We start from the raw sequence: 27843 nt of genomic DNA, 5'->3' as shown, positions 1-27843 counted from the left end.
GTACAAAGACCCTGGTACACCACTGGTCTGCCACCTCTCAACTTGGTGTTGATTTTGGAAATTTTACATTTGCCTTATTTCTCGTTTTTACTGAAATTGTCTTCCTCATTCTAGATGTTTAAAAAAAAATACAAATACTTCACTTCCAATCTGCTTCTGATCGTTCATTTCCCCTCCCTCCCCCACTTCCATCCACACCCCATTTTCATTCTTCTCCTGGTTCCATTAACCTCTAATCATAGATTTCACCCAGAATCCCCTTCCCTTTCCTGTGCCATCTGGTCCCATTTGTCCATTTCCCTCATATCATCTCCTTTATCAAATTCTATCAAAGTATAGCCTTTGTTCCTACTTGTCAACCTCTACCAGCTGTCTTCAGCTTCATTCACCTGGATTATTGTTTTTTTTTCCCACTTTTCCTCTATGAGGAGCTTCAACCTGAAATATCGCAATTTTTTTCTCCCTACAGATGCTGATTAGTTCCTCCAGCAGATTGCATTTAGCTCCAGATTTCACCATCTGCAGTTTTTCATGTCTCTATCAAAGATTGGTATCTGCTTTCAAAGAAAAAGAGCTGGAGAGGGGAATAAACAGTTTGTTCTTTGCATGATACTGCCTGACAACTGAAATTCCCTGGATAACTGAATTGGTATTTGGGCAATCTAACAGAGTTGTATAGCTGGCAACCTGAAATCCAGGATCTGTAGTGGCCTGCCTGGGTGGCGACGGCAACCAAAAGCCAGCAGACTGTGCTGTTCCCAGCAAGCAAAATGGCTAGGTCAGTGTAAGGGCCAGTGACCCCAAAATGGCACTGGGCCTGCTGCACAGCCAACAGACAGGGACAGCGTGCGGGAAGAAGGGATTCTCATGTAGGAATATGCCTGTGCACAGAAAACCCGCTTTTGTTATGCGGGCCATTACATTAGCAAGAGGGAAATGGCGAGAATGCGAACGGTATAAAAGTTGGCCTTGAGACTACACTTATAAAAATCAAGGGGAAACTTCACTGATCAGAACCAAATTCAACACAAAGGAAGATGGTTACATTTATTGAGAGGTGATTGTTCTCAGTTCCAGTTCGTATTTATGTTCACTAGAGCAATATCTTCATAAGTTTAGTCAAAGGAATGTTGGAGTTGGAATACTTACTCTTTCCATAAAGTTCAATTTAATTTGCAGCTTCTCAGCTAATAATGCAGCAAGGACCTGAAAACAGGCAGGCATGAGATGTTGAGTGGCAATTCATAATCACACTTCCTTATGTATTGACCATCAGCGAGAGTTAGTTGCCTTAAATAACACATTGTCACTAACTGATTCAATTATCATCTGATTGTACATGTACAACGGACAAAACAGTGCCTCTCCAGACCATGGTGCACACAAAAACACAATACATAGTATACAATGATCACATAACCAATCAAAATAAATGTGAAATATTTGGGATAATTTATATGGTTATAGGATTCATCTTACAGCCTGCAGGAAAAAAGCTGTTCTCAGCCTGACGGTCCTGATTTTGATGCTCCTTTACCACCTTCTTGATAGTAGAGGTACTATGCTCTGGATGGTAAAGGTCTTCTCCAATTCCTTGAGCCTTATTTGGACATTGCTCCCAGTAAATGTATTCAATAGAGGAAAGGGAGACCCTGTGATCGTCTCAGCTGTTTCAATGATATTTTGTATAGATTTTCTGTCTGATGCTTGGGAACTAACATACCACTCAATGATGCAACCAGACAGGACACTCAAATGGGGTTGGTAGCTTTACCCTCCTCAGTGTCCTTGAAAAATGCAGAGGTTGCTGTGCCTTTCTGACTAATGAGGATATGCCATGTCTCCAGTATAGATTGTTCCTTTATGCACGCTAAAGAGCTTTGTGCTCTCCGCTCTCTCCACGACAGAACTATTGATGTGTGGTGGAGAGTGGTCAGCCTTCATCTTCCTGAAGTCCATAATCATTTCCTTCGACTTGCCCATGTTAAGACTGTTTTATTCGCATCATTTTAAAAACCTTTCATCCTCCTTCCTGTAATGTGACTCATCATTATTGCTGAAGAGGCCAACTACTGTTGTATCAGCTGTAAGTTTAATGATTCTGTTGGAACTGAATCAGGCAGTGCAGTCGCGAGTCAGCAGCGTCAACAGTAGCCGGCTGAGCATACAGCCCTGAGGTTCACCAATGTGATGGGATTTGAGGTTTTGCTTCCAACCCTGATAAGACTGTGGTCTTTTCATCAACAAGTCCAAAATCTAGTTGCAGAGAAGGGTGCTGAGTCCCAGTGAGGATAGTTTATCCACTAGCCTCTTAAGGTATGATCATGTTGAATGCCAAGCTGATGTCAAGCCTTACGTGGGTCAAGGCTATTGCATTGTCAGTGGACTGATTTGGACAGTAGGCAAACTGGAATGGGTCCAATGTTGCTGGAAGCTACTCTTCGATGTGTTCCATCGCCAGTTGCTCACAGCACTTCATGATAATGAATGTTAGTGGCAATGGGCGGTAGTCATTTAGTCCGGTTACTTTTGCTTTCTTGGGCGCAATTATGATGGTGGCTGCCTTGAACCCTGCAGGGATAGTGAACTCCTGCAGTGAGATGTTGTGAATGTCTGCTACGACCTCCGTCACCTGGGCCAGACAGTCCTTCAGCACATGACCAGGCACGTTATCTGGACCTGCTGCATTATGTAGTTTCATCCTGGATATGATCTTGAAGATTGGCCCTTGCTGCCCTGAAATGAGTTCTGAGTAATGCACGAACCTCCATGTCTAGCCATGGGTTTTGATTTGCCCTGGCTGTGAAGTGTTTGATCACTTTGATATCCTCAATATTCTTGTCTATGTAGCTAGTCGCTGTGGTCATCGATGTTGATGTAGGCGTTGTAGGTGGCTGCCTCCCTGAATCCACTCCAGTCCTTAATTTTTAAACAGTCTTGCAGAGGTGTTGTGGCTTCCTTTGGCCAGGACCTGATCTCCCTGTGAACTAATTTGATATGTTTTGCTAGTTGCCTGTAAGCAGGGTTTAACAGGATGGGGGAAAAATGGTCCGAAGTATCAAAGGTGAGGGCGAGTGACAGCTTGTATGCTCCAGGGATATTTGTGTAAACCAAATCTAAGACATTCTCTGCATCAGACAGACTGGGTGCAGATTTGGAGGTCGCTTCACTGAGCACCTTCGGTCTGTCCACAACAGTGACTGAGACCTCCCAGTAGCCAAACATTTCAATTTTGTGTCACACTCCCATATTTGCATGTCTGTCCATGGCCTTGTGTATTATCCCACCATGACCAGTTGCAAATTGGAGGAACAACACCTGATCTTTTTGTCTGGGTACTCTCCAGCCATATGGCTTTCCCTGTAATAATCTGCTCTCCACTTCCCCCTTCCCTCCCCTTCCCAATTCTCTCTTTTCCCCCCCCTTCACCTAGTTATCCCTCCTCTCCCCTCAATTCCTGCTGTCTCCTCTCTTCTCCTTCTATCAGCTCCTGCCTTTGCAACCACACCTCCACCCTACTCTTTTGTTCGGCCACCTGCCAAAATTTTTCCATACCTTGATGAAGGGCTCAAACCCGAAATGTCAATTATGTATTTTTACCTTTGCTTTATAAAGGACACTGTTTGATCAGCTGAGTTTCTCCAACATTGTGTTTTTACTTCAACCACTGTGCCTACAGATTTTTATGTTGTACCAAGGACCTATTTCTGTACAGTTGTTGGTTGTTTTTCCAGACTCTTTTGTGTAGTCTTCCAAAGGCGCTATTTGCCTTGGAGAGTCTGTTGTCTATCTCGTTGTCGATCCTTGCATCTGATGAAATGGTGCAGCCGAGATAGGTAAACTGGTTGACCGTTTTGAGTTTTGTGTGCCCGATGGAGATGTGGGGGGGGGGCTGGTAGTCATGGTGGGGAGCTGGCTGATGGAGGACCTCCGTTTTCTTCAGGCTGACTTCCAGGCCAAACATTTTGGCAGTTTCCGCAAAACAGCACGTCAAGCGCTGAAGAGCTGGCTCTGAATGGGCAACTAAAGATTAGCGTATACAGAGCCGTTGTCATACCCACACTCCTGTTCGGCTCCAAATCATGGGTCCTCTACCGGCATCACCTACGGCTCCTAGAACGCTTCCACCTGCGTTGTCTCCGCTCCATCCTCAAAATTCATTGGAGCGACTTCATCCCTAACATCGAAGTACTCGAGATGGCAGAGGCCGACAGCATCGATTCCACGCTGCTGAAGATCCAGCTGCGCTGGGTGGGTCACAACTCCAGAATGGAGGACCATCGCCTTCCCAAGATCGTGTTATATGGCGAGCTCTCCACTGGCCACCGTGACAGAGGTGCACCAAAGAAAAGGTACAAGGACTGTCTAAAGAAATCTCTTGGTGCCTGCCACATTGACCACCGCCTGTGGGCTGATATCGCCTCAAACCGTGCATCTTGGCGCCTCACAGTTCGGCGGGCAGCAACCTCCTTTGAAGAAGACCGCAGAGCCCACCTCACTGACAAAAGACAAAGGAGGAAAAACCCAACACCCAACCCCAACCAACCAATTTTCCCCTGCAACCGTTGCAACCGTGTCTGCCTGTCCCGCATCGGACTTGTCAGCCACAATCGAGCCTGCAGCTGACGTGGACTTTTACCCCCCTCCATAAATCTTCGTCCGCGAAGCCAAGCCAAAGAAGAAAGAAAGAAGAAGAAAAGAATTTCTGTACAGGTGGGGTGGAAGGTTTGGTGTCCTATGACTCAGTCCCTGACTCTCCAAGAGCAACCACTTTGAAAACTTTAGCCTGGGCTAAATCAATTTAGATGGCAATCACCATTTGTAATAAAATAAACTCTATGATTGACAATCTATTTGTGATTCTTAACACTACTTCTACCACTGACGTACCTTTACTGTTGTGTGACAAATCAGTAAAGTCTTTACAAGAACACTTACTAAACCCAGGAGCCCTATTATGTCTATTTCTCCTTGAGAAAACCATCTTGACTTGGAAATGGATTGCTTTCTATCTTCATCACTCAATACAGATTCTGGACTTTTCCCCTCATACCCACAAATGGGTAAATAGACAGAAAAATCAGGTGTTGTTCCTCCAATTTGTATCTGGTCATGGTGGGATAATACACAAGGCCATGGACAGACATGCAAATATGGGAGTGTGACACAGAATTGAAATGGTTGGCCACTGGGAGGTCTCAGTCACTGGTGTGGACAGACCGAAGGTGCTCAGTGAAGTGATCTCCAAATCTGCACCCAGTCTGTCTGATGCAGAGAATGTCTTAGATTTGGTCTACACAAATATCCCTGGAGCGTACAAGCTGTCACCCGCCCTCACCTTTGATACTTCGGACCATTTTTCCCCCATCCTGTTAAACCCTGCTTACCTGGCAACTAGCAAAACATATCAAATTAGTTCACAGGGAGATCAGGACCTTGCCAAAGGAAGCCACAACACCTCTGCAGGACTGCTTGCATTGGGTGGATATCAGAGATTGAGGAGAGTTTCTTCTGAAGGGCAAAAGGGGAGGGTTGTGAATGCTGGTCTTCTGAGCAATGACACCGACAAAATAATCTTTCTTAATTCAGTTCAAGTTGGTGGAAAAGAATTCCTCACTTAAATTTAGCAAAATTATAACCTCTCTCAATGTAGAGAAGGATTCAGCAGTCTGAATGCAGAATTTTGCAATTAAAACAGTGATGGAAGCACAATGGGACAAATGTGAAATGTAGGGGGATTCATAATCTGTAAAGTAATTGGGATGTTTCTATCCAGAGATTACCACAGCATAATCCTCTTAAGTATATACAGTAAAATCCCCAGTATCTGGCACCTATGGGGATTGTGGATGCTGGAAATGTGAATTTTCCAGTTAGAGCAGATAGGATAAAGGTTGTGTGAGGACAGCATAAAGGAACAATCTATCCTGGAGACATGGAGACATGGCATTAAGAAGTTTAAAACATCAAATACAATACAAAATATAAAGTATTTTTTAAAAAATCAGTATTGTTATCCATAATGTAAAGTTTACTTTAATTAGGTAATTCCCATATTTACAAAGTTTAAATTTGAATCCCAGTCGCCAGCACTGTTCCAGCATTACGCTTACTGTTGCACTAACCATGCTGTCATTATACTAAACCCTCTTTCCTTCACCACTCCACCGCCCCCCAAGTTTACAGATAAAGCCTTGCTAATATTCATTCAGGTGCCTTGTAGTTCGGCGTGGGCTATCATGTTTCTCCATCTGACACGATCTTTGACCCTCGGAATTGAAATTGTTGCCTCCCCGGTTCTTCATCGGTGAAGGCTCCATCTGTGAGCTGAAACCCTAGTTGATGTTGAGTTCATGATTATACAAGGGAAAAATACTGAAATGGTTTTCTGTTGCCGCCTTTAGTTGCAGTGTCCATACTGGATGGGTAATCCTGGCCATTGATCAGCAGATTCATCTGCCCAGTGTTTTTAGTTTTACAACCATAAACTCCAAATTGTAGAATCTGCTTGTAAAAACCATCCACCATTGCCAATCTGTGGCTTCAAGTGATCCTGATTGGGAGGCTCAATAGGTACGACACCTTGCCCAAGGTTGACCTATTGGCTATGGGACAGAAGGAGTGCCTTGCACCTCCTTTTGATGAGCAATTGCACAGCAATCAGACTGCATTGGTAATGTATTTTATACTAATAGACTCATACTAGGCAAATATAGGGAGACACTTTGAGAGAGTTGCCCCAGGGGCAAGCAGCCTGGGCCATCTTCATAAAGCACAACTTGTTTTAAACTTTGTTCAAAGAGCTGCTGTGGGCAAGGTACAAGACAATTTAAGAGAATCACCCTAACGACTAGCAACATCAACCAGCTCTTCATCCTGGATGATGCTATTTTATTCAATCACAACTTTATTCAAACATCTGCTATGAGGAAAGCACAACCAAGACCTCAGAACATTTCCTTTGACAATTTTAACTTAAATTTTCATGTGTTCTTATTTATGTTTATTTTAATTTATTTATTTTTTGCTGGTCGCTGATCGAAATGCATATTTTCTACTGTGAAATATAAGCAACTATTTTCTTCATGAATCACAAATTGTTGAACATTATTTTTAACCAATAGATCCAATTTTCAAATGGGAAAGTATACTGGTAATGAGTAACTGTGTGAGAAGAGGAACAATGGCATACAAGGGGAGAAGGGAGAGAAATTCACAGTGCAGCTGAGTTGGAGTATCTTTTTTAACAATGGGAATTATCCCCGTGGTAATTTAAAATGTGCGGAAGGGACTGTTGCTCAGAAAGGACGAGATATTACTATTGGTATGCATAGTATAACAAGAAATAAGGTCCAGTTGATTAGAGGATGTGGAGCAAATGAGAGAAAGATAGCACTGCAGGTGAGGTGGGTGGTATAGGAGGATATAGTTTTGCAGATAAAAACTATTCTGGGGATAAAAAGGGGACAATTTCATTTGAGATCTTTTGGGTTCATGTTCTAAAATGTACAATACTTTAACTCATCTTGATATTCCTTTTTGCTAGTCTGTATTAAATCCAGAGGATGCCATGTCAAATGTCATCATCCTTTGCCCTTGATGGTTCAAGTTAATTTATTATCACATTATACTTGATAAAGTGGGAAATGCTGCTCTGGGGGAGAGGGTTAACCTAGATTTGCAGGGGGATGCAAACATGGAATGTTAGAGCAGATAGGATAAAGGTTGTGTGAGGACTGCACGTATAGACAGACAGAAATCAAAGGTTTGTATGTGATAAAAATGTTCAGGTGTATTTATTTCAATGCAAGGAGTATTGTTGGAAAGGCAGACAAGCTTAGGGCATGGATTGGCATGTGGGATTACAACATTATTGTTATAAGTGAGACTTGACGGCAAGACTGGCAGCTAAATGTTCTGAAGTTCAGTTGTTTCAGACATGACAGAGGAAAAGAGTGGTATTGCTAGTCAGGGAAAATATCACAGCTGTGCTTAGACAGGACAGCCCAAAGGACTTGTCGACAGAGGCAATATGGTGGAGCTGAGGAACAGGAAAGGTGTGACCACACTGATAGGGTTGTATTATAGACCGCCCAATTGTCAGAGAGAATTGGAGGTGCAAATCTGTTGTTATGCATTAACAACTATTTTAATTATGTTTGGTACTAAAGGGAAGCAGAGGCAGTGATAGAGAGGAGTTACAGGGAGACAGTCACCCCTAGAAGGCAGGAGTCAGGGAATTGGGTGACTGTAAGGAAAGGAGAGAGAGTGCCAGTGCAGAGTATCTCTGTGGAAGTGCCCCTCAGCAACATGTATTCAGCATTGGATACTGCTGGGGGGAACAGTCTACCAGGGATGAGTCGTGGGGGTCAGGTCTCTGGCACAGGGGCTGCCCCTGAGGCTCAGAAGGGAAGGAGGGATAAGAACAGGGTAATTGTGGTTGGGGACTCACTTGTCAGAGGGACAGATAGGAGGTTTGTTGGATGAGATCGGGGATCCAGGTTGGTCTGTTGCCTCCCTGGTGCTAGGGTCAGGGAAGTCTCTGATCGAGTTCACAGAATTCTGCAAGGGGAAGGTGAGCTGCCAAAAGTCGTGGTCCACGTGGGGACCAATTACTTAGTTAGAAGTGGGGATGAGGTCCTGAAACAGGAATACATAGAATTAGGCAGGAAGTTAAAAAACAGGACCTCTATGGTAGTAATCTCTGGATTGCTGCCGTTGCCACGCGCTAGAGAGGGTAGTAATAGGAGGATGTGGAGGATGAATGCGTGGCTAAAGAGCTGATGCAGGGGACAGGGGATAAAATTTTTGGATCATTGGGATCTCTTCTAGGGAAAGTCGGACCTGTACAAAAGGGACGGACTCCACTTGAACTGAAGGGGGACCAATATCCTGGCAAGCAGATTTTCTAGAGCTGTGGGGGAGGGTTTAAATTAGTTTGGCAGGGGGGTAGGGAGCAGAGTTTGCAAGCAGTGTCTAAGGTACATGGCCACCTAGTTAAGAATGATAAAGATAACAAAGGAAGGATGGAGGTTAAGGTAAAAGATAGAATAGGGAATATATGTGAGGGTCATTCTCTGAAATGCATGTACTTTAATGCAAGAAGCATAGTGAACAAGGTAGTTGAGCTTAGAGTATGGATTGGCACTTGGAATCATGATGTTGCGGCAATTAGTGAGATCTGGTTACAGGAGGGTCAGGACTGGCAACTAAATATTCCAGAATACAAATGTCTTAGATGTGATAGAACAGGGGGTAAAAGAAGGGGAGGAGTTGCTCTGCTTGTTAAGGAGGACATCACTGCCTTGAGGTGGCAGGATGGTTTGGAGGGATCATCCAGTGAGGCTGTTTGGGTGGAATTGAGGGGTGAAGGAGGCATGAGGGTACTAGTTGGAGTGTATTATAGACCACCAAATGGGCCAAGAAAATTGGAAGAACAAATTTGTAAGGAGATAGCATATATGTGTAATAAACATAAGGTAGTGATCATGGGAGATTTTAACTTCCCTTACATTGATTGGGATACCCATACAGTAAGAGGGCTGGATGGGCAAGAGTTTGTCAAATGTGTGCAAGATATTTTTCTTAATCAATACGAAGAGGAACCGACTCGGGACGGTGTAATACTGGATCTCCTGTTAAGGAACGAGATAGGTCAGGTGTCTGAGTTTAATGTTGGAGAACAAATTGGGTCTAGTGATCACAACTCTATTAGTTTTAGGGTAGTTTTAGGGTAGTTTTAGGGAAGAGCAAAGAAGGGTCTAAAGTTGAGGTTCTGGATTGGAGAAAAGCAAATTTCGAAGGAATGAGAATAGATTTGGGGAGTATTGAGTGGGACATGATTTAAATGAAAAATGGAGAATATTCAAAAAAGAAATTTTGAGAGTACAGAGTAGATATGTCCCAGTGAGGATCAAAGGAAAGGCTGGAAGTCATAGGGAGCCTTGGTTTTTGAGGAATATTAGAAATTTGGTTAGGAGAAAGAGGGAGGTATACAAGAGGTATAAACAGTAGGGTGATGAGAAATTGAGAGGACCACAAGGAGTGTAGAAAAAATCTTAAGAAAGAAATTAGAAAGAGCAAAAAGAGGCACGAAGAGGCTTTGGCAGGCAGAGTAAAAATAAATTCAAAGGGTTTCTATAGGTACTTTAAAAGTAAAAGATTAGTGAGGGATAGAATTGGACCCCTTGTAGATAGCGAGGGTAGGATATGTGAGAAGTCAGAGGGGATGGGGGAAATTTTAAATGATTTATTTTCCTTGGTATTCACTAGGGAAAAAAATATTGTACCAGTTGAAGTAAAGAAAAATAGTGGGTAGGTCATGAATCATATAAGGATAACTGAGAAGGTAGTGATGGCAATGTTAAAAAAGATAAAGGTGGATAAATCTCCGGGTCCAGACAATGTATTCCCAAGGACACTCAGGGAGACTAGTGTACAGATAGTGGGGCCATTAACAGAGATATTTAGGGGGTAGTGCCAGAGGATTGGAGGGTGGCTCATGTTGTTCCGCTGTTTAAGAAAGGGTCCAAATGTAAGCCAGGAAATTATAGACCTGTGAGTCTGACGTCTGTGGTGGGTAAATTGATGGAAAGTGTTCTGAGGGATGGCATTTACAAATATTTGGAAGAACAGGGATTGATAGGAAGTAGTCAGCATGGTTTTGTTAGGGGTAGATCATGCTTAACAAACCTTATAGAGTTTTTCGAGGGGGTTACAAAAAAGATTGATGAAGGGAAGGCTGTGGATGTTGTCTATTTAGACTTTAGTAAAGCTTTTGACAAGTTCCCCACAGGAGGTTAGGAAAAAAGATGGAGGCATTAGGCATAAATAAGGAGGTAGTGAAATGGATTCAGCAATGGTTGGATGGGAGGTGTCAGAGAGTACTGGTCGAAAATTGTTTGTCCAATTGGAGTCCGGTGACTAGTGGAGTTCCTCAGGGATCAGTCCTGGGTCCACTATTGTTTGTTATATATATTAACGATCTGGAAGAAGGGGTGGTGAATTGGATAAGTAAGTTTGCAGATGATACAAAGATTGGTGGTATTGTGGACAGTGAGGAAGATTACCGTAGCTTAAAAAGAGATATAGGAAAGCTAGAGGAGTGGGCTGAGAAATGGCTGATGGAATTTAATACAGATAAGTGTGAAGTGTTGCATTTTGGAAAGGCAAATCTGAATAGGTCATTTACATTGAATGGTAGACAATTGAAGAGGGCAGAGGAACAAAGGGATTTAGGAGTTATGGTAAATAGTACCCTCAAAGTTGATACTCAGGTGAAGAAGGCATTTGGAATGTTGGCCTTCATAAATCGGAGTATTGAATTCAAGAGTTGGGATGTTATGGTGAGGCCAAGTTTGGAATACTGTGTGCAGTTTTGGTCACCAAATTATAGGAAGGATATAAACAAAATAGAGAGAGTGCAGAGAAGGTTCACGAGAATGTTTGACAGGATTTGAAGGTTTGAGTTACAGGGAAAGGTTGTGCAGACTGGGGCTTTTTTCTCTGGAGCGTAGAAGATTGAGGGGGGATTTGATGAAGGTGTTCAAGATTTTAAAAGAGACAGAGAGAGTCGACGTGGATAGGCTTTTTCAATTAAGAGTGGGGGATATTCAAACCAGAAGTCATGGTTTGGGATTGCAGGGGGAAAATTATAAGGGGAACATGAGGGGAAAGTTCTTCACGCAAAGGGTGGTTGGAATGTGGAATAAGCCTCCAGCAGAGGTGGTTGAAGCAACGACATTATTTACATTTAAGAAAAGACTGGATAATTACATGGAGGGGAGAGGATTGGAGGGGTATGGAGCAGGTGCTGGTCAGTGGGACTAAGAGGGTGGGGATTTGTTCCGGCATGGACTAGTAGGGCCAAACTGGCATGCTCTGTGCTGTATATATGGTTATATGGTTAAGGGTTTTTGTTAATATTAACACAGGAACGGTAATGGAAAATTCACCAGAGAATGGCAAATTCAAAATAATAGTTTTTATTGAAGTATTAATAACATGACATTACTTATTTAACTCTAAATTTACTTAACTCTAAAGTTAACCCTACTATCCATAAATGTGGGGGTATAATTTAAAGTTCCACTCTGAAAAATCAATCTTTTAAAGTTCAGCATCATTTTAGTTTTGCTTTAAGGTCTTAAATTCTCAGCATTTTTAAACATTTTGTCTTCAGGCCTCTTTTACCAGCAATTATTTTCTTTAAAGAATTTGCCCTCTTCTCAAAGATAGTGAATGTGGCTATCTTCTTTCACGATGAAGTCACAAACCATAACAATAGACCCAGTAGAATTCTTTCCTCTTTTTCCTAAAAGACAGCATAGTGGTCTTCATTAATTTAAAACCCACGGATGTTGTGTTTTCCCCTTCTTCTAGGAATAACATACAACTCAACCCTGTCTTTCACAAGGTTTCAACCCCTGCATGTCACAGGGTTTTGATTTCTGTGCACTCCAAGCTGAACTGTTCCAAAACTGAAAAGAAAATATCTAAATTTGGTAATCTATTTCTCCAAATCATGTTGCCGTTACATCATCACAGAGATGAGCCCCAATTCTTGGAAACCACATGACCACCAGTTTTTCCCAAAATTCTGTTCCTTTTTCAAAACCATTCTATATCCATAACAAACTCATCTGTTCAAGAGGCTTAAGTGGCCTTGATTAAAAACAGATGGCTTCCTCAGAAGTTCTTGAATAATTAAGACCCACTTGAAATCCATTAGCTCTGTCTGTCCCAGACACATCAACACCGAGAATGAACACTCTTCTCAAAAAACAATGGTTCTCTATAAATGTTCTGTGACCTGTGTGTGACCATGTTCCAATCCATCGCGAACTTACTAAGAATACAGATACAATATTTTAACACTATACTTTAATAAGACATTTTTATAAAAGAACTATAGTTTAACAATAAATTAAGATTAAGAAAAATATGTTACACTGTAGAGAAATAGCAGATTGATGTTTGAAACAGAAAGTTGTGAGTAGTAGCAGATTTTAACTTTCCACATATTGACTGGGACTCCCATACTGTAAAAGGCCTGGCTGGTTTGGAGTTTGTCAAATGTGTTCAAGAAAGTTTTTTAAATGATGGATTTTCTGTGGAATTTTATAAATTTTTTAATGATGATTTATCTAATGTATTTGGAGATGTGTTAAAACAATTTATTGAAGATCAGATGTTACCGGAATCTTGTTCAAGTGCTTTAATAACTGTTATCCCAAAAAAAATAGAAAGTGTCTTCATATAGGCCTATTTCCTATTAAATATAGATTATAAAATTTTAGAGAAAGTATTAGCTAAGAGACTTACTAAGTATTTACCCAAGTTGATACATACTGATCAAACAGGTTTTATTAAAAATAGAAATGCATCAGATAATATTCTTCGATTAATTACTTTGGTCAATGCATACGGAAACCAGCCTAACCATCCTATGGTGGTTGCACTAGATGCAGAAAAGGCTTTGGATAGGGTTGAATGGGATTTTTTATTTAAGGTGTTAGAAAAGTTTAAATTCGGCCCTTTTTTACGGTTGGGTTAAAGCTTTATATACAAACCCGATTGCCAGGGTGGTGACAAATGGTCAGGTTTCTTTACCATTTAAGTTGACTCATTCAACTCGACAGGGCTGCCCATTGTCACCATTGTGTTGGCTATTGAACCATTAGCTCAGACTATTAGGCAAAATTATGAAATTAGAGGGATGAAGGTTATGAATGAAGAATATAAGATTAATTTATTTGCAGATGATGTTTTGATATATTTGATGGAACCAAAACAGTCGTTGAAGCAGTTACAAGAGTGTTTGTCGAAATTTGGAGAATTGTCCGGATATAAAGTTAATTGGGATAAGAGTGAAATTTTACCAGTTGGAATAGGAGATTATTCTGAATTTAAAACTATTACAAAATTAAAGTGGACAAATAAAATTCAATATTTGGGTGTGTTTGTAGATGCTATCATTCATTGTATCAGTTAAATTATGTGCCTATTCTAAAATAGATCAAAGCAGATTTGATTAAATGGAAAGATCTTCCATTAACTTTGATTGGCCAGGTCAATTGTATTAAAATGAATATTTTTCCCTGAATTCAATATTTATTTCAGTAAATACCTTGTTTACTTTTAAAGGACTTTTTTCAGGATCTGAATAAGGCAGTGCGGGAGTTTTTATGGAAGGGTAAATTAGCTCGAGTGGCATTGCATAAACATGCATGGAAATGCGCATTGGGTGGACTTCAGTTACCACATTTTCAAAATTATTACAAAGCGGCCCAGTTGAAATTTATTAGTAGATTGATGGATTTAGATCAACCCCCTAGCTGGGCTAGGGTGGAAATGGCATGTATATCTGAGGCTGAGGTACATCAATTTATATTTCGTTGGAATTCAAATTTGTTACAGGAACATAATATGCCAGTATTGAAACATTTGTTAAAGATTTGGATTAAAAGAAATATAATTTTGGGATCAAAAGGTAAATTATCAATTTTAACCCCATTATATAATAATCAGCTTATTCCTTTTTCAATGTTTAATAATTATTCAAAGAGTTGGGATTCTAAGGGTATAAACACAATACAGGATTGTTTTGAAGAGGGACAATTTCTTTCTTTTAATCAATTGAGGGAAAGATTTGGTATATCTGTAAATTCTCTGTTTGTGTATTATCAACTCAGAGCCTTGTTAAAAGATGATTATGGTAGAGAGATGAATTTACCTACTTGGACGAGATTTGAATCTTTGATTTTATTTGTACCAAAGAAGGGTTATATTTCAGTTATGTACCATTTGTTACAGGATAATATGGATAAACCGGATTGGGAAAAATCTAAACTTAAATGGGAAAGTGACTTAGTGTTTATTTTCCCTGAAGATGATTGGGTGGATATGTGTTAGGATAATGTAATTAAAGATATGAAATGGTTAATTATAATTTTCTACATCAATTATATTTGACCCCAGAGAAATTGAAAAAATATGGGTTTAGTAATTTGGATTCTTGTTTTAGATGTGGTTTCTGTACTAGAACTTTTTTACATGCTGTTTGGTCTTGTGTTAAAGTTCAACCATTTTGGCAAGGAATTAAGGTAGTTTTGAAAAAATTATATAACTTTAAATTACCATTAGATCCAACGATTTTTTTGTTGGGTGATGTGGTTTCTCTGAGAGGAATGGGGCTGGATAAAATTCAAATTGCTTTTGTACGTTTAGTGCGTAAATGTGTAGCTAGAACTTGGAAAGATTATATAGAGATTAATATAGCACGCTGGCATAATGAATTGAAAGCTTGTATTGTTATGGAAAAAAATACTTATAATTTACATAATAACTATTCTTTGTTGATAAATGGTTTCCATATTTGGAGTATATGCATTTAGATATACTTTGAATTGCTATTAATACTTATAATTGTTTTTATCATTCACATTTTTGGCTTTCCTTAAGGGAGCTGGTGGATGGGTGGGATGGTTTTTATTTTGTTGGGTTGTTGTTTTTTTAATATATCTTAAAAATTAATTTTTGATTGTTATTAGACTGTATGTTATGCTTTTATTATCTTTTAAATAAAGTTTGGGGAAAAAAAAGTTTTCTAAATCATTATATATCAACAAGAGAGGATGTGATATTGGATCTCCTTTTGGAGAACGAGACAGAAGCACATGTAGGAGAACATTTTGGGTCCGGTGATAATAATGCCATTAGTTTCAAGTTAATCATGGAGACGGATGGTCTGGGCTTCAGGCTAAGATTCTAAATTGGAGAGAGGCCAATTTTGTGGAAATTAGAAAGGATCGAGGAAGAGTGGATTGAGATGAGCTGTTCTCTGGCAAGGATGTGTTCAGTAAGTTGAAGGCCTTCCAAGGTGAAATTTTGAGAGTGCAGAGTTTGCATGTTCCTGTCAGGATTAAAGGCAAAATTAAGAGGCATAAGGAACCTTGGTTTTCAAGGGATATTCCTGATCTAGTTAAGAAAAGGAGAGAGATGTACGAGCAGGTATAGGCAACAAGGAGCAAATGAGGTACTAGAATAATACAGAAAATACTTAAGAAGGAAATCAGGAAGGCAAAAAAAAAGACACGAGTTTGCTTTGGCAGATAATCTGAAGGTAAACCCGAAGGGTTTCTACAAGTATGTTAAGAGTAAAAGGATAGTAAAGGACAAAATTGGTCCCCTAGAAGATCAGAATGGTCATCTATGTGTGGAGCCTCACGAAATGGGGGAGACCTTAAACCTTTTTAAATTGGTATTTACTCAGGAAACTGGTATAATGTATAAGGAAGGAAGGTGAACATGCAGTAGTGTTATGGAACATAGAGATTACAGAGGAGGTGCTGGCTACCTTACAGCGAATAAAGGTAGATAAATCCCCTGGGCCTGACATGATATTCCCTCAGAATTTGAGGGAGACAAGTGTAGAAATTGCAGGGGCCCTGGCAGAAATGTTTAAAATGTCCACAGCCATGGGTTTGGTGATGGAGGATTGGAGGGCATCTTGCATTGTTTAAAAAAAAAAGCTCCAAAAGTAAACAAGGAAATTACAAACTGGTGAGCCTGATGTCGATAGTAGGCAAATTATTGGAGGTTGTTCTGAGAGATTGGGTATTCAAATATTTGGACAGCCAAGTCTGATTAAGGATAGTCAGCATGGATTTGTGCGTGATTGGTCATGTTTAACAAATCTTGTAGTTTTTTGAGGAAGTTACCAAGAAAGTAGATGAAGGAAAGACTATGGATGTTGTCTACATGGACTTTTCAAGGTCCCACATGGGAGGTTAGTTCAGAAGGTTCAGACACCAAGTATCCATGGAGAGGTTGTAAACTGGATTTTAAATTGACTGAATGAGTGAAGGCAGTGGAGTGGATAATTGCTTCTCAGACTGGAGGCCTGTGATTAGTGGTGTGCCTCAGGGATCGGTGCTGGGTCATTTGTTGTTTGTTATTATATCAATGATCTGGATGATGTGGTAAATTGGATCAGCAAGTTTGCTGATGACACTAAGATTGGAGCCATTATGGACAGCAAAGAAGGCTTGCAGAGGGATCTGGACCAACTGGAAAAATGGGCCACAGAATGGTAAATGGAATTTAATGCAGACAAGTGTGAGATGTTGCATTTTGAAGGACAAACCAAGGTAAGAAATACACAGTAAATGGTAGAGCACTGAAGAGTGCAGAAGAACAAAGAGATCTGGGACTATAGATACATAATTCCATGAAAGTGATGTCACAGGTGGACAGGGTTGTAAAGAAAGCTTTTGGCATCTTGACCTTCAGGAGTTGGGATGTCATGGTGAGGTTGTTTAAGACATTATTGAGGGCAATTTGGTTAATTGTGTACAACTCTAGTCGCCTAACTACAGGAAAGATATGAGTAAGATTGAAAGAGTGTAGAGAAGATTTACCATGCTGGGTCTTCAGGAATTGAGTTACAAGGAAAGATTAAACAGGTTAGGACTTTACTCCTTGGAGTGTAGAAGAATGAAGGGAGGTTTGATAGAGGTGTACAAAAATTATGAGGGGTATAGAGTAAAAATGAGTAGTCTCTTTCCATTTAGATTAGGAGAGATCAGTAGGACAGGACATGGCTTTAGGGTGAAGGGGGAAAGATTTAGGGCAGTGATTCTCAACCTTTTTCTTTCCACTCACATACCACTTTAATATTCCCTATGCCATAGGTGCTCTGTGATTAGTAAGGGATTGTTTAAGGTGGTATGTGGGTGGAAAGAAAAAGTTTGAAAACCACTATTTTAATCATACCTAATTGACTCGGTATGTGCTCGGTTTCTTAACTCCAAAGGAAATGGGCCAATGATAATTTTTCTGAAGCAAAATATTTCTGTAACAATTGGGTCAGGAGCAGTGATTCTTAACCTTCCCTTCCCACTCGCATATCACCTTAAGCAATCCCTTACTAATCACAGAGCACCGATGGCATAGGGATTACTTAAAGTGGAATGAGAGTTGAAAGAAAAAGGTTGAGAACCACTAGTTTAGGGGGAACCTCTTCACTCAGTGGTGGGAGTGTGGAACGACCTGCCATCTGACATGGTAAATGCGAACTCAATCTTAAGTTTTAAGAATAAATTGGATAGATGCATGGATTGGAGAGGTCTGGAGGGTTATGGGCTGGATGCAGGTTAGTGGAACTAGTGGAATGATGTTTTAGTACAGACAAGAAGGCCCAAATGGCTTGTTTTCTGTGCTGCAGTGTTCTATAGTTTGTGCATACAGCTGTACAAATTAGAAAAGCAAGTGTACATTTACAGAGTATAGTGTTACAGTCATCATTATCATTTAGCTTTATTTTGCTGCTTCTAGTTTACAAATTTCTACTATTGAATCCAATTTCATAAACTGCCATTTAAAACATTGGATTGTATTGAAGCTACCATGCCAAAACTGTAATCTTTATCTGAATGATTAATTTTACTGCTTTTTCTTCTGTGTATGGGGAAATGAAAAATACTCTGGGCTTAATAGTTTATGCAATGGGAGATATTCATTTTTTATGATTTAAAAACTTTAGTAGGGATTTAATTTTGAGATATTGAAATTTTTGCTTAAAGGAAAGTTTAGCCCTCTAAGTATCCCTCATTTATGATCTACATGCAGAATAATGTTTAAGGACACTACGTCATTTGATTTTTCTCTTCAGGTTTGTTGAAGTTCTGTACAGTTGGATTTTGTGGAATTGGCAGCCTTATTGACTTTGTTCTTATCTCTGTGCAGGTGAGTTGATGCCCATCAGCTTAATATACCTACTAATGCATTTGCAATCTTGAATTAGATAAATTATGTTTGTGTAAAAGTATGTGCTTATATAACTAAGTTTAATATGTGCATTCTAATTGCTATATAAGAACAATTAAGTGGATAAACTTGAAATTTTATTCAACTTCAGCCCAAGTTATATCTGTACAAGGTAAAGTGTTTGTCATGTATATTACGTACTTAAACACAAATATTTTTAGAATGGTTTACATTTAAGTGAATAAAGTACTTAAAGTTGGGAAACTAATGCCTGACCTATTTGATTCATTGTGTGTAGTGCAGTTATCTGATGATGCAATGTTTGAGAACAAGAAGTTTTGCTCAGATAATCAATTGCCATTTATCAGTCCCTTAACTTTGCATAAAATACTTTATAAACTGTAAAATATAATTATAAATAGAAAGATTGTTTACACTATGTGCAGGTTTCTTGCACTACCAATTAGTGGTAATTCTGCCGTGCCTGCAAGAACAAAATCTCAGGGTTGTATGTGATGTCATGTACAATGAATCTGAAATTGAAAAGTAGAGGTGTGAAATAGATGGTAGAAGTAGATTCAAAAGTAGGTCATTTGATGCTACAAGCTTCATTTTTTACTCAGTCTAGTGGCCATTTTAGAAAGATTAATAGAAATAATTTGTAATATGATTTGCAATTTGCACAAGTAATAAATTTGACTAAATTTATGTATAAAATTGATTGCTTTTCTGAGTCTGTTCATTGAAAGTAAAGTGAGAAATGGGTTTGGTGCATTGTCTATTTAACAGGTACACTCTCGCAAATATGTTAGCAACATTTGCAAAATTGGAATTAAAATATTTGCTTAAAGTCAATTCCCATGAATCAGTAAGCAATACTACAAATGCACAGTGGATCATTCAGCACATGAAAGAGAAACCTGTTGAATGAGATCCTTTAGAATTTCCTATTTTTATTTCAGTTTTAAAATTTATATTTTGCATCAATGCATTTCATTATTCGACTTGAATAGTTATCCAAAATAGATCCTTTTCCCCTTCCTTTGTTCATAACCCAAATATAAATTTTGATGCAATCATGAAAAGTAGGGATCTGGTTTCATCATTTGGCCATCAGGTGTTTTGCAGAAATACAACTTCAAATTTCACATTTTGGATTAAAAAGTTTGACATTTTGTCATTGGCACATATTATGGCAGAGTAGAATGATGCAAATTGGCGTGCAGTTCAATAAGTAAGAGACGACAGGATGAAATGTGTAACCCTTCTCACTGTATCATGTATAATGTGACAAAGATTAAAACATAGAATGTAGCAGGTATGTGGGAAATGTGCAATAACAGTTATGGGCGGCTTGATCAGCATAGCAGTTACCACAGTGCTATTGCAGCACCAGCAAGCTGGGTTTGAACCTGGCACTGAGTGTATCGACTTTCTCCCCGTGTCTGCATGGGTTTTCCCCTGGTTTCCACCCGCCCTTTAAAAATATATGGGGATTTTAGGTTATTCGGGGCACACGGGCTTGCAGGCTGAAAGGACCTTCTAACTGTACTCTCAAAATTATAATCTCTGCATTTTTAGAACAAAGACCGAATACTTATCCAAATAGCAAAGTTTATGAAGATAGAGTATTCCTTCTACAGAAAAATAGACCTGTAAAAGAATTGAAGATGGAGGAAAAAAGTTTTTTTTAAAAAAAAAAGTGGTGTTTTGGATTTTACACCAAAGAGCAGAGTTCATTTCTGCAAGTACCAAAGTTGGGAAGAAGTTTATGGTAGTTCCAGATGACACTAAGGTTGGAGGTGTTGTGTTGTGGATAGTGTAGTAGGTTGTCACAGGTTACAACAGGATATCGACAGGATGCAGTTTGGCAAAAAAGTGGCCGATGGAGTTCAATCCTGTTAAGTCTGAAATGATGCATTTTGGAAAGAAATTTGAAGGGAGAATAACAGGATTCTTAACAGTGAGGAAGAACAGAGGGACCATGAGGTCCAAATCTATATCTTTCAAGGTTACTGTGTAGATTGACAGGATATTGAAGAAGGCTTATGGTATACAGGCCTTCATTAGTTGGCGTTTTGAATTCAAGAGAAGGAAGGTAATGTTGCAGCAACATAAAACTCTGGTTAGACCTCACATGGAATATTGTGTTCACATCTGGTCACCTCTTACAGGAAGGATGTGAAAGCGATAGAAAGGAGATTTGCATGTATGTTGCTTGGATTGGAGAATGTGTCTTTTGAGGCAAGGTTAGCAAAGCTAGGGTTTTTCTCTTTGGAGTAAAGGAGGATAAGAGGTAACTTAATAGAGGTCTACAAGATTATGAGGGGCATAGATAGGGGTGGACAGCCAGCTCTTTTTTTCCCAGGTCGAGAGGAGCATACCCCAAATGACATCTGTACAAAGTGAGAGGAGGAAAGTTTAGGAGAGATGTCAGGGTAAGATGTGTTTTTTTTTTAAAAACAGTGTCATGGATGCCTAGAATGCATTGTTGGGGTGGTGGTGAAGACTGGTACAATAGGGACATGAAAAATATTCTTGGACAGGCACATGGATGCAAGAAAAATAATAGGTAGGGAAGATAGAATTTTTTGTGTTGGTTTATATACGTCCTAGAACGCTTCCACCAGCATTGTCTCCGCTCCATCCTTAACAACGAAGTACTCGAGATGGCAGAGGCCGACAGCATCGAGTCCACGCTGCTGAAGATCCAGCTGCGCTGGGTGGGTCACGTCTCCAGAATGGAGGACCATCGCCTTCACAAGATTGTGTTATATGGCGAGCTCTCCACTGGCCACCGTGACAGAGGTGCACCAAAGAAGAGGTACAAGGACTGCCTAAAGAAATCTCTTGGTGCCTGCCACATTGATCACCGCCAGTGGGCTGATCTCGCCTCCAACCGTGCATCTTGGCACCTCACAGTTTGGCGGGCAGCAACCTCCTTTGAAGAAGACTGCAGAGGAGCCCACCTCACTGACAAAAGACAAAGGAGGAAAAACCCAACCCCAACCAACCAATTTTCCCCTGCAACCACTGCAACCGTGTCTGCCTGTCCCGCATCGGACGTGGACTTTTACCCCCTCCATAAATCTTCGTCCGCAAAGCCAAGCCAAAGAAGAAAGAAAGATATAGGTCAACACATCATTGTAGGTTGTGCTGTAATGTTTTGTAAGATGCTCATGAAAAACTTTTGATATCTTCTCTCAAATGTAAATTGGAGTGAGATCTATTGTATTATAGTAACATTAGAAATTTTAATGATTGGACTATGGAATTATGGCACATTTATTGAAAAATATTGAGAAATCTGGAATTACACATGCATTTTAATAATGTTTTATTATGAGAATTCCAGTTCTGATAATAGTTTGATGCATTAAGGTGCATGGTTATTAAGTGTAGGCCTGAACATTATATATTCTGAAGAAAAATTTAATAAATAGTTCTAAAAGGCTATTAAAGTGTGCACATTGACAAATTGGATGCATGTAATGTATAGTAAAACATTGTTAATTACTGAGTTTCATTGATTCAAGTAGTGACTTAGCAAGGTAGATAACTTCATTGGCGAGAACAGAAGTAAATAGAGGTAGGGTTACGCCAGGTGTCTCCTTGTATATGGTATTTTGCCCCAAGTTCCCTGCAGCTCTCAATTCCATGACCTTTCATTAATGTATCTACTTCCTCTTTAAATATCCCCAATGACCCGATCTCCACAACCATGTGGAGTAGTTTCAAATGTGCGCAACAGGTAAATTGTTTCAATCAGTCCAGTAAATTTTATTTTCCTCTTCATAATCATTTGATAGTTTGAAGTGCAATAACCCAGTACAAAGAAAAATCTATGGATTTTGACAGTATCCATTGTAGGCCACTTCAAAAGGGCTTTGTCTATTAGTTAGTTTTAAAAAGATTTTCAAGGCCAAAATGTCATTTACCGTATGCATTTTTTTTGTTATTAGTATGGTTGTTAGAAGTGACTTTTTTCAAAATCTTCCTAGATTGTTGGACCTGCTGATGGCTCAAATTATATCATAGATTACTATGGAGCAAGGCTTACCAGATTATCAATAAACAATGATACGTATAGAAAAAGACAAACTGATATGTGAACATGAAGTATATAATTCTGGTAAGTTTTACTGCCACTGCTAGAATAATCTTTGCTAAAGTAATTTTAGATGGATGCCAGTTAACAACTTTATTTTTCAGTTTCTCTTTTATTTTTATTCACAGCACGGTAATAGCTGATTCTGGCCATTTAAAACTGTGCTGCCCAATTACACCCAAATTAACCTACAACTCCATACATTTTGGATTGTGGGAAGAAACCAGAACACCCGGAGGAACCCCATACAGACACAGGGAGAATGTACAGACTCCTTAGAGACAGCGCTGGATTCCAACCTGGGTCACTGCTTCTGTCATACCATGGTGCTAACCACTGCACTAACTGTGCTGCCCTTTGGACACCATGTGAGATGGTTGATAACAGCAGAGTTTATAATTTGGCAAACAGTTAAAACCTGTGCCTCATTGCAGGAAAATGCATGTTTATTGTTCGATGTTCAAATGTCTTGTAATTAATGTCTTTGAAGAATATCAGAATATTTGTACAAATCCTTTTTAGTAAAAGGTGTAAAACATTCTTATCAAAGGTAAGTATTCTCTAGAATCTGATTAAAATTAAATACAAACGTTTTCTGTAAATAGAAATAATTTCACAGGCTTTTCCAACAGTGTAATTTTGGTATTATTCAATATTGTTACAGAGTGATTCAATTATATCAGTGGATATTAAAAGTATTTATTCAATTTTATTTTGGATAGTTTCTAAAGTGAGAAACAATGAATGAACACTTATGGGTGTCATGCTGGACTCCAGCTTGAGTTTTATAGTCAGCATCCATCAGAGGGTACAATGTGGGCAAATCACTAGTGGTATCAATTTGAGGTCAATCTGTATAGTTTTTTCTACTCTTCACATGTAACTATACATTGAGCAATGCGCCCCAATGAATTTTAGACTGTGCATCAATTCTATTGAGGTTATTTGCTGGTTGCTTTGACAATAATTTTTCAGATTTGCTGAAGTTGAGACTGTGTCATTCTTGGAGTGCCAAAGAATTTTTTTACCCATACCGGTTGCCCCTAAACATGGGGCAAGGCATTCCTCCCTGCATGGTGTAATGTGAGCAAGAGAGAGATACATAGAGCAGGACAAACCATTTGAAGAAAATAAATAAGTTCACCTCAGTGAGGCATCTTGGGTGCCTACACTTGTTTAAGGAAGCTCACTCTGCGATCCACCACCTGCTTCATCTACAACTCCAAACTTTATGCAAGTTGAAGACTGATTGATGTTAAAACTGAAAATGCTAGAAGTACATAGCAGTTCAGTCAATATCTGTGGATACAGAAACAGTCAACATTTTGGGTTGAAGGCCTTTGACTTGGATCAAAAAGGTGAGATCTTTGTAGAGTGGGTTGGATGTGGATGGATCAGACAAAAAGAATACCTATGATGCAATGAGGGTTACTTTGGTAATAACCTATTGATGGTAGCAATTAAAGAGAAAACACCAATGGACGTAAAATTTATGAAATGCAGAGATGTTGAAGATTTAACATGTTACTGGAAAAATAGCATTATAGAGGATCTTTCGCACAACTGGCCAGTTCTGAAACAAACAGAAGGTTGCCTGTTCTGTTTCAAGCATGTGAGAATTAATTGAGTGACAAGCTAATTAATAACATCTCAACACCAGGCTGAACACTCCGATTGTAGTAATTAGTTGGTAATTCAACTATGATGCACTGACTGCATTAGAACAATTGGGAATAGACTCATTCCAAATTGGTCTTCTTGACCAGAGAGAAAACCTTGCATTTATTTATTCACTGGATGCAGATTTGGCTGGCGTTGTTAGCATTTATTGACTTTTGTTAATTGTCCCTGAACTGAGTTTCCTTGAGGGCAGTTCTGTGAGGATAATTAAGCATTAATCACATTGCTGTCTATCTGGGGTATTAAACAAACAGAGATAATAAGCAAAAGAGTTCTCTTGGAGAGCATTGGAGTCTTAACAACAATATGGTTGTATCATAGGCCCATGAACAGTATATCCCATTCACACAACTAAGAGTTGGCAGAAATTAACATTTGTCCATGAATATTTTTGAAAAGTACATGTGCACAAAGACACCTTTTTCATTCATTGGTGCACAAAGTAAAGGCAAACTTTGAATTGTTCTTATCATGTACATTGACCAACTGTGAATTGTAGAGGAACACATGAACACCCTGTCTGAAACTTAGAGGTGACATCACTTGGTAATCAAAGGTGGACTCTGGCCACCCATTAGTGCACACCTTACCATTGGCTCATTTAAATTATTTAGTATCATTGGCCAGATGCACAGAATGCCACATTTCTTTCTCTCTGCCTCTTGGTCCAAGTCTATGATATCACTCCACACCAGGTTGCTACTGTGGGCATCACTGGAGGATTTGCAAGTAACGGGTGCACTACACTGAGTTGGTACAGGGAACCAGGAGTGCGTTTGAAAGTCTTTGAAGTGTTTACATGTGTGGGGTAGGGTCAGCAGCCACCAGTATAGGAGGCCCTTGTGCCCACTTGCACCATTATAGTTTGTCTCTTACTGTGTAGATGGGTGGCCACCATTACCAGAGTCCAATCTGGGTCCAATATGAATGTCTATAGTTATTTAGTAGCCAAGTAATTAAGTATAATTTAATGTCTTACCCTTTGTCTCCCGTGTGTTCAATAAAGTTGCCTTTAATTGTAACCCTTGTGTCCAGACTCATTTAAGAGCCCACCAAGCCTGATACTTCCCAAACACACCAAGCTCTGAGAAAGGGTACAGACAGACATACCTGTGTCATTTCTGAGACACTTCTACCTTATTTTGAATGAGCTGGCCAAACTTTTAATTTTAGACATGTGGCACAGTAACAGGCCATTTCAGCCCACGAGTCTATGCCACCCAATTAACCTACACCCTTGGTACGTACTCATGGGCTGAAGTGGCCTATTACAGTCCCATATGTCTAAAATTTAAAAAGTTTTAGCCACCCCTTAATATTTGCACTGGTCCAACATCAAGCAGGTAAATGATTAAACTGTTCAAACTAATTTTGGATTGTTCCTTACAGATAACAGGGGAGACTGATAAAATCCAAATTGGCAGTACTAAATCAGTGAAAAAATTGTGTTCAAATTTAAAAAGAACAAAATTTTAAATAAAATTAGTAATCTGCATATCAATGAAATTATATTAACATTTCAGTTTGACCTTTCATTAGAAATGGACCTGAAATTTTAAACTTGGTTTCTATCTGCATATTTCCAACCTGATCAAGGAAAACAAAAATTTGGATAACTTGTTCCTTCTGTTCAGATTGTTTGCTGAAAATGGTAAACTGTCAATGAATGCAGCCAATGTCTGGAAAGTTAAATCATGTGAAAACTTTTCTAAATTATTCCTTATTCACCTTTTTTTCCTGACTATTTGTTGTGGTGCCTAGAATTCCTCCTCAGTGTTTAGCACTAGTCTCAAGAATTAAATCCTACATTTTATTTTCTTTTTCTCCCAGTAATCCACAAGTTATATTTGCTTTTAGAAAGAAGATTCTGTTTAAGCATGAAAGTAAAAATCCAAAACACTTTAAGACCAGCCTGTCCTCTTGCTGTGATCCAATTCATAGTGCCCCCTATGAACTTCTCTTTTATTCCACAAAGATTCTTTTTACTTTATGAAGAGCATTATTTGGCCTATATTATGGATTGTTAAACTTTGTTGTATTTGTGCCTTGCATTCCAGGAATCCTACTGGTAAATCTTTGTACCCTCTCCAACATTATCCTTTGTAAGATAATGGACCTAAAATAATATGATAGAGGAATTAGGAGATATGGGGAGAAGGCAGGTAGGTGGAGTTAAGTCATAAATTAGATCAGCCATGATCGTATTGAATGGCGGAGCAGGCTCGATGGGCCATTTTTGGCCTACTCCTGTTCCTACTTCCTATGTTCCTAAAACTTAACACAGTATTCCAAATAAGGTTCCACCAGAGCCTCATCAACACCTACTCCTAGACTTATTCCCCTTGAAACAAATACCAGCATAGCATTTGCTTTCTTCACTGCCTATCCAACCTGGTGGCTAACCTTCAGCTTATCCTGCAAGAGGACCCACAAGTCCCTTTGCACTTACAAATTTAGACTTTCCTCCCCATCCAAATAATAATCTGCCTGTTTATTCTCTCTTCCAAAATGTACATTTCTTAACATTGCATCTCATCTGCCATTTCTTTGCCCACTCTAAGCAGTCCAAGTCTCTCTGCAACCTTTTGGTTTCTTCCACACTTTCTACTCCACCACCTATCGTGCTGTCATCTACAAACTGCCACAAAACCATTCACTCTGTAATCCAAATCATCAATTATATATTGTAAAAAGAAGCAACCCCAACACTGACCCCTGCAGAACACCACTAATAACCAGCAATCAACTAGAACAGGATCCCTTTGTAGCAGACTTCAGCAGTGATTTTATCTGAAGGCTGCACCTGGCAATTGAAGTCAGGTGATTCAGGCAGTTGGATTTGAAAAGCTCAGGTCACCAGGAAGTTGATTGAGCAATAGAGATCAAGTGATCCAGGGAACTTGTGATACAGGGTGGTATTAATTCCCTTCAACTCAGCAGTCTTGAGAGATGGTCCTTTTTGACTGGAGTTTACACAAAACATGCAGCAGTGAGTCAGAAATTTACAATTTTTTTTTCTTACATCTTTATTCCTACCCTTTGCTTTCTGTCTATCAGCCAATGCTCCACCCATTCTAATATCTTTCCTCTAATTCCACGGACTCTCATCTTATTAAGCAGCCTTTTATGTGGCATCTTATCGAAGGCCTTTTGAAAATCCTCTCCCTTGTCCATCCTACTTGGGTTTTCCTCAAAAAAATCCCATTAGTCTGGCCAGGGAGGATCAATGATGGACCAATCAAGCCATGCACTTTGAAGTATTTCATAGCCTCATCCTTGACGATGTA

At 39.4% G+C, this 27843-nt stretch overlaps 1 protein-coding gene across 1 annotated transcript in view; it reads left to right on the top strand.

The window, feature by feature from the left end:
• tm2d1 (TM2 domain containing 1) overlaps nt 1–25578 on the top strand; it is a 46948-nt gene extending 21370 nt beyond the window's left edge. Inside the window, exons 5-7 of the mRNA XM_069938555.1 lie at nt 18674–18747; nt 22770–22900; nt 23005–25578. Of these exons, the coding sequence (XP_069794656.1) occupies nt 18674–18747; nt 22770–22880 (185 nt within the window). The 3' untranslated portion in view covers nt 22881–22900; nt 23005–25578. The remainder of the gene's footprint in view (nt 1–18673; nt 18748–22769; nt 22901–23004) is intronic.
• Nucleotides 25579–27843: the final 2265 nt, after the last annotated feature.

This window comes from Narcine bancroftii, chromosome 5 (genome assembly GCF_036971445.1).
Source record: "Narcine bancroftii isolate sNarBan1 chromosome 5, sNarBan1.hap1, whole genome shotgun sequence".
NCBI lineage: Eukaryota > Metazoa > Chordata > Chondrichthyes > Torpediniformes > Narcinidae > Narcine > Narcine bancroftii.
Note: the sequence above shows the minus strand (reverse complement) of the source record. Positions and strands in the feature narration are given on the sequence as shown.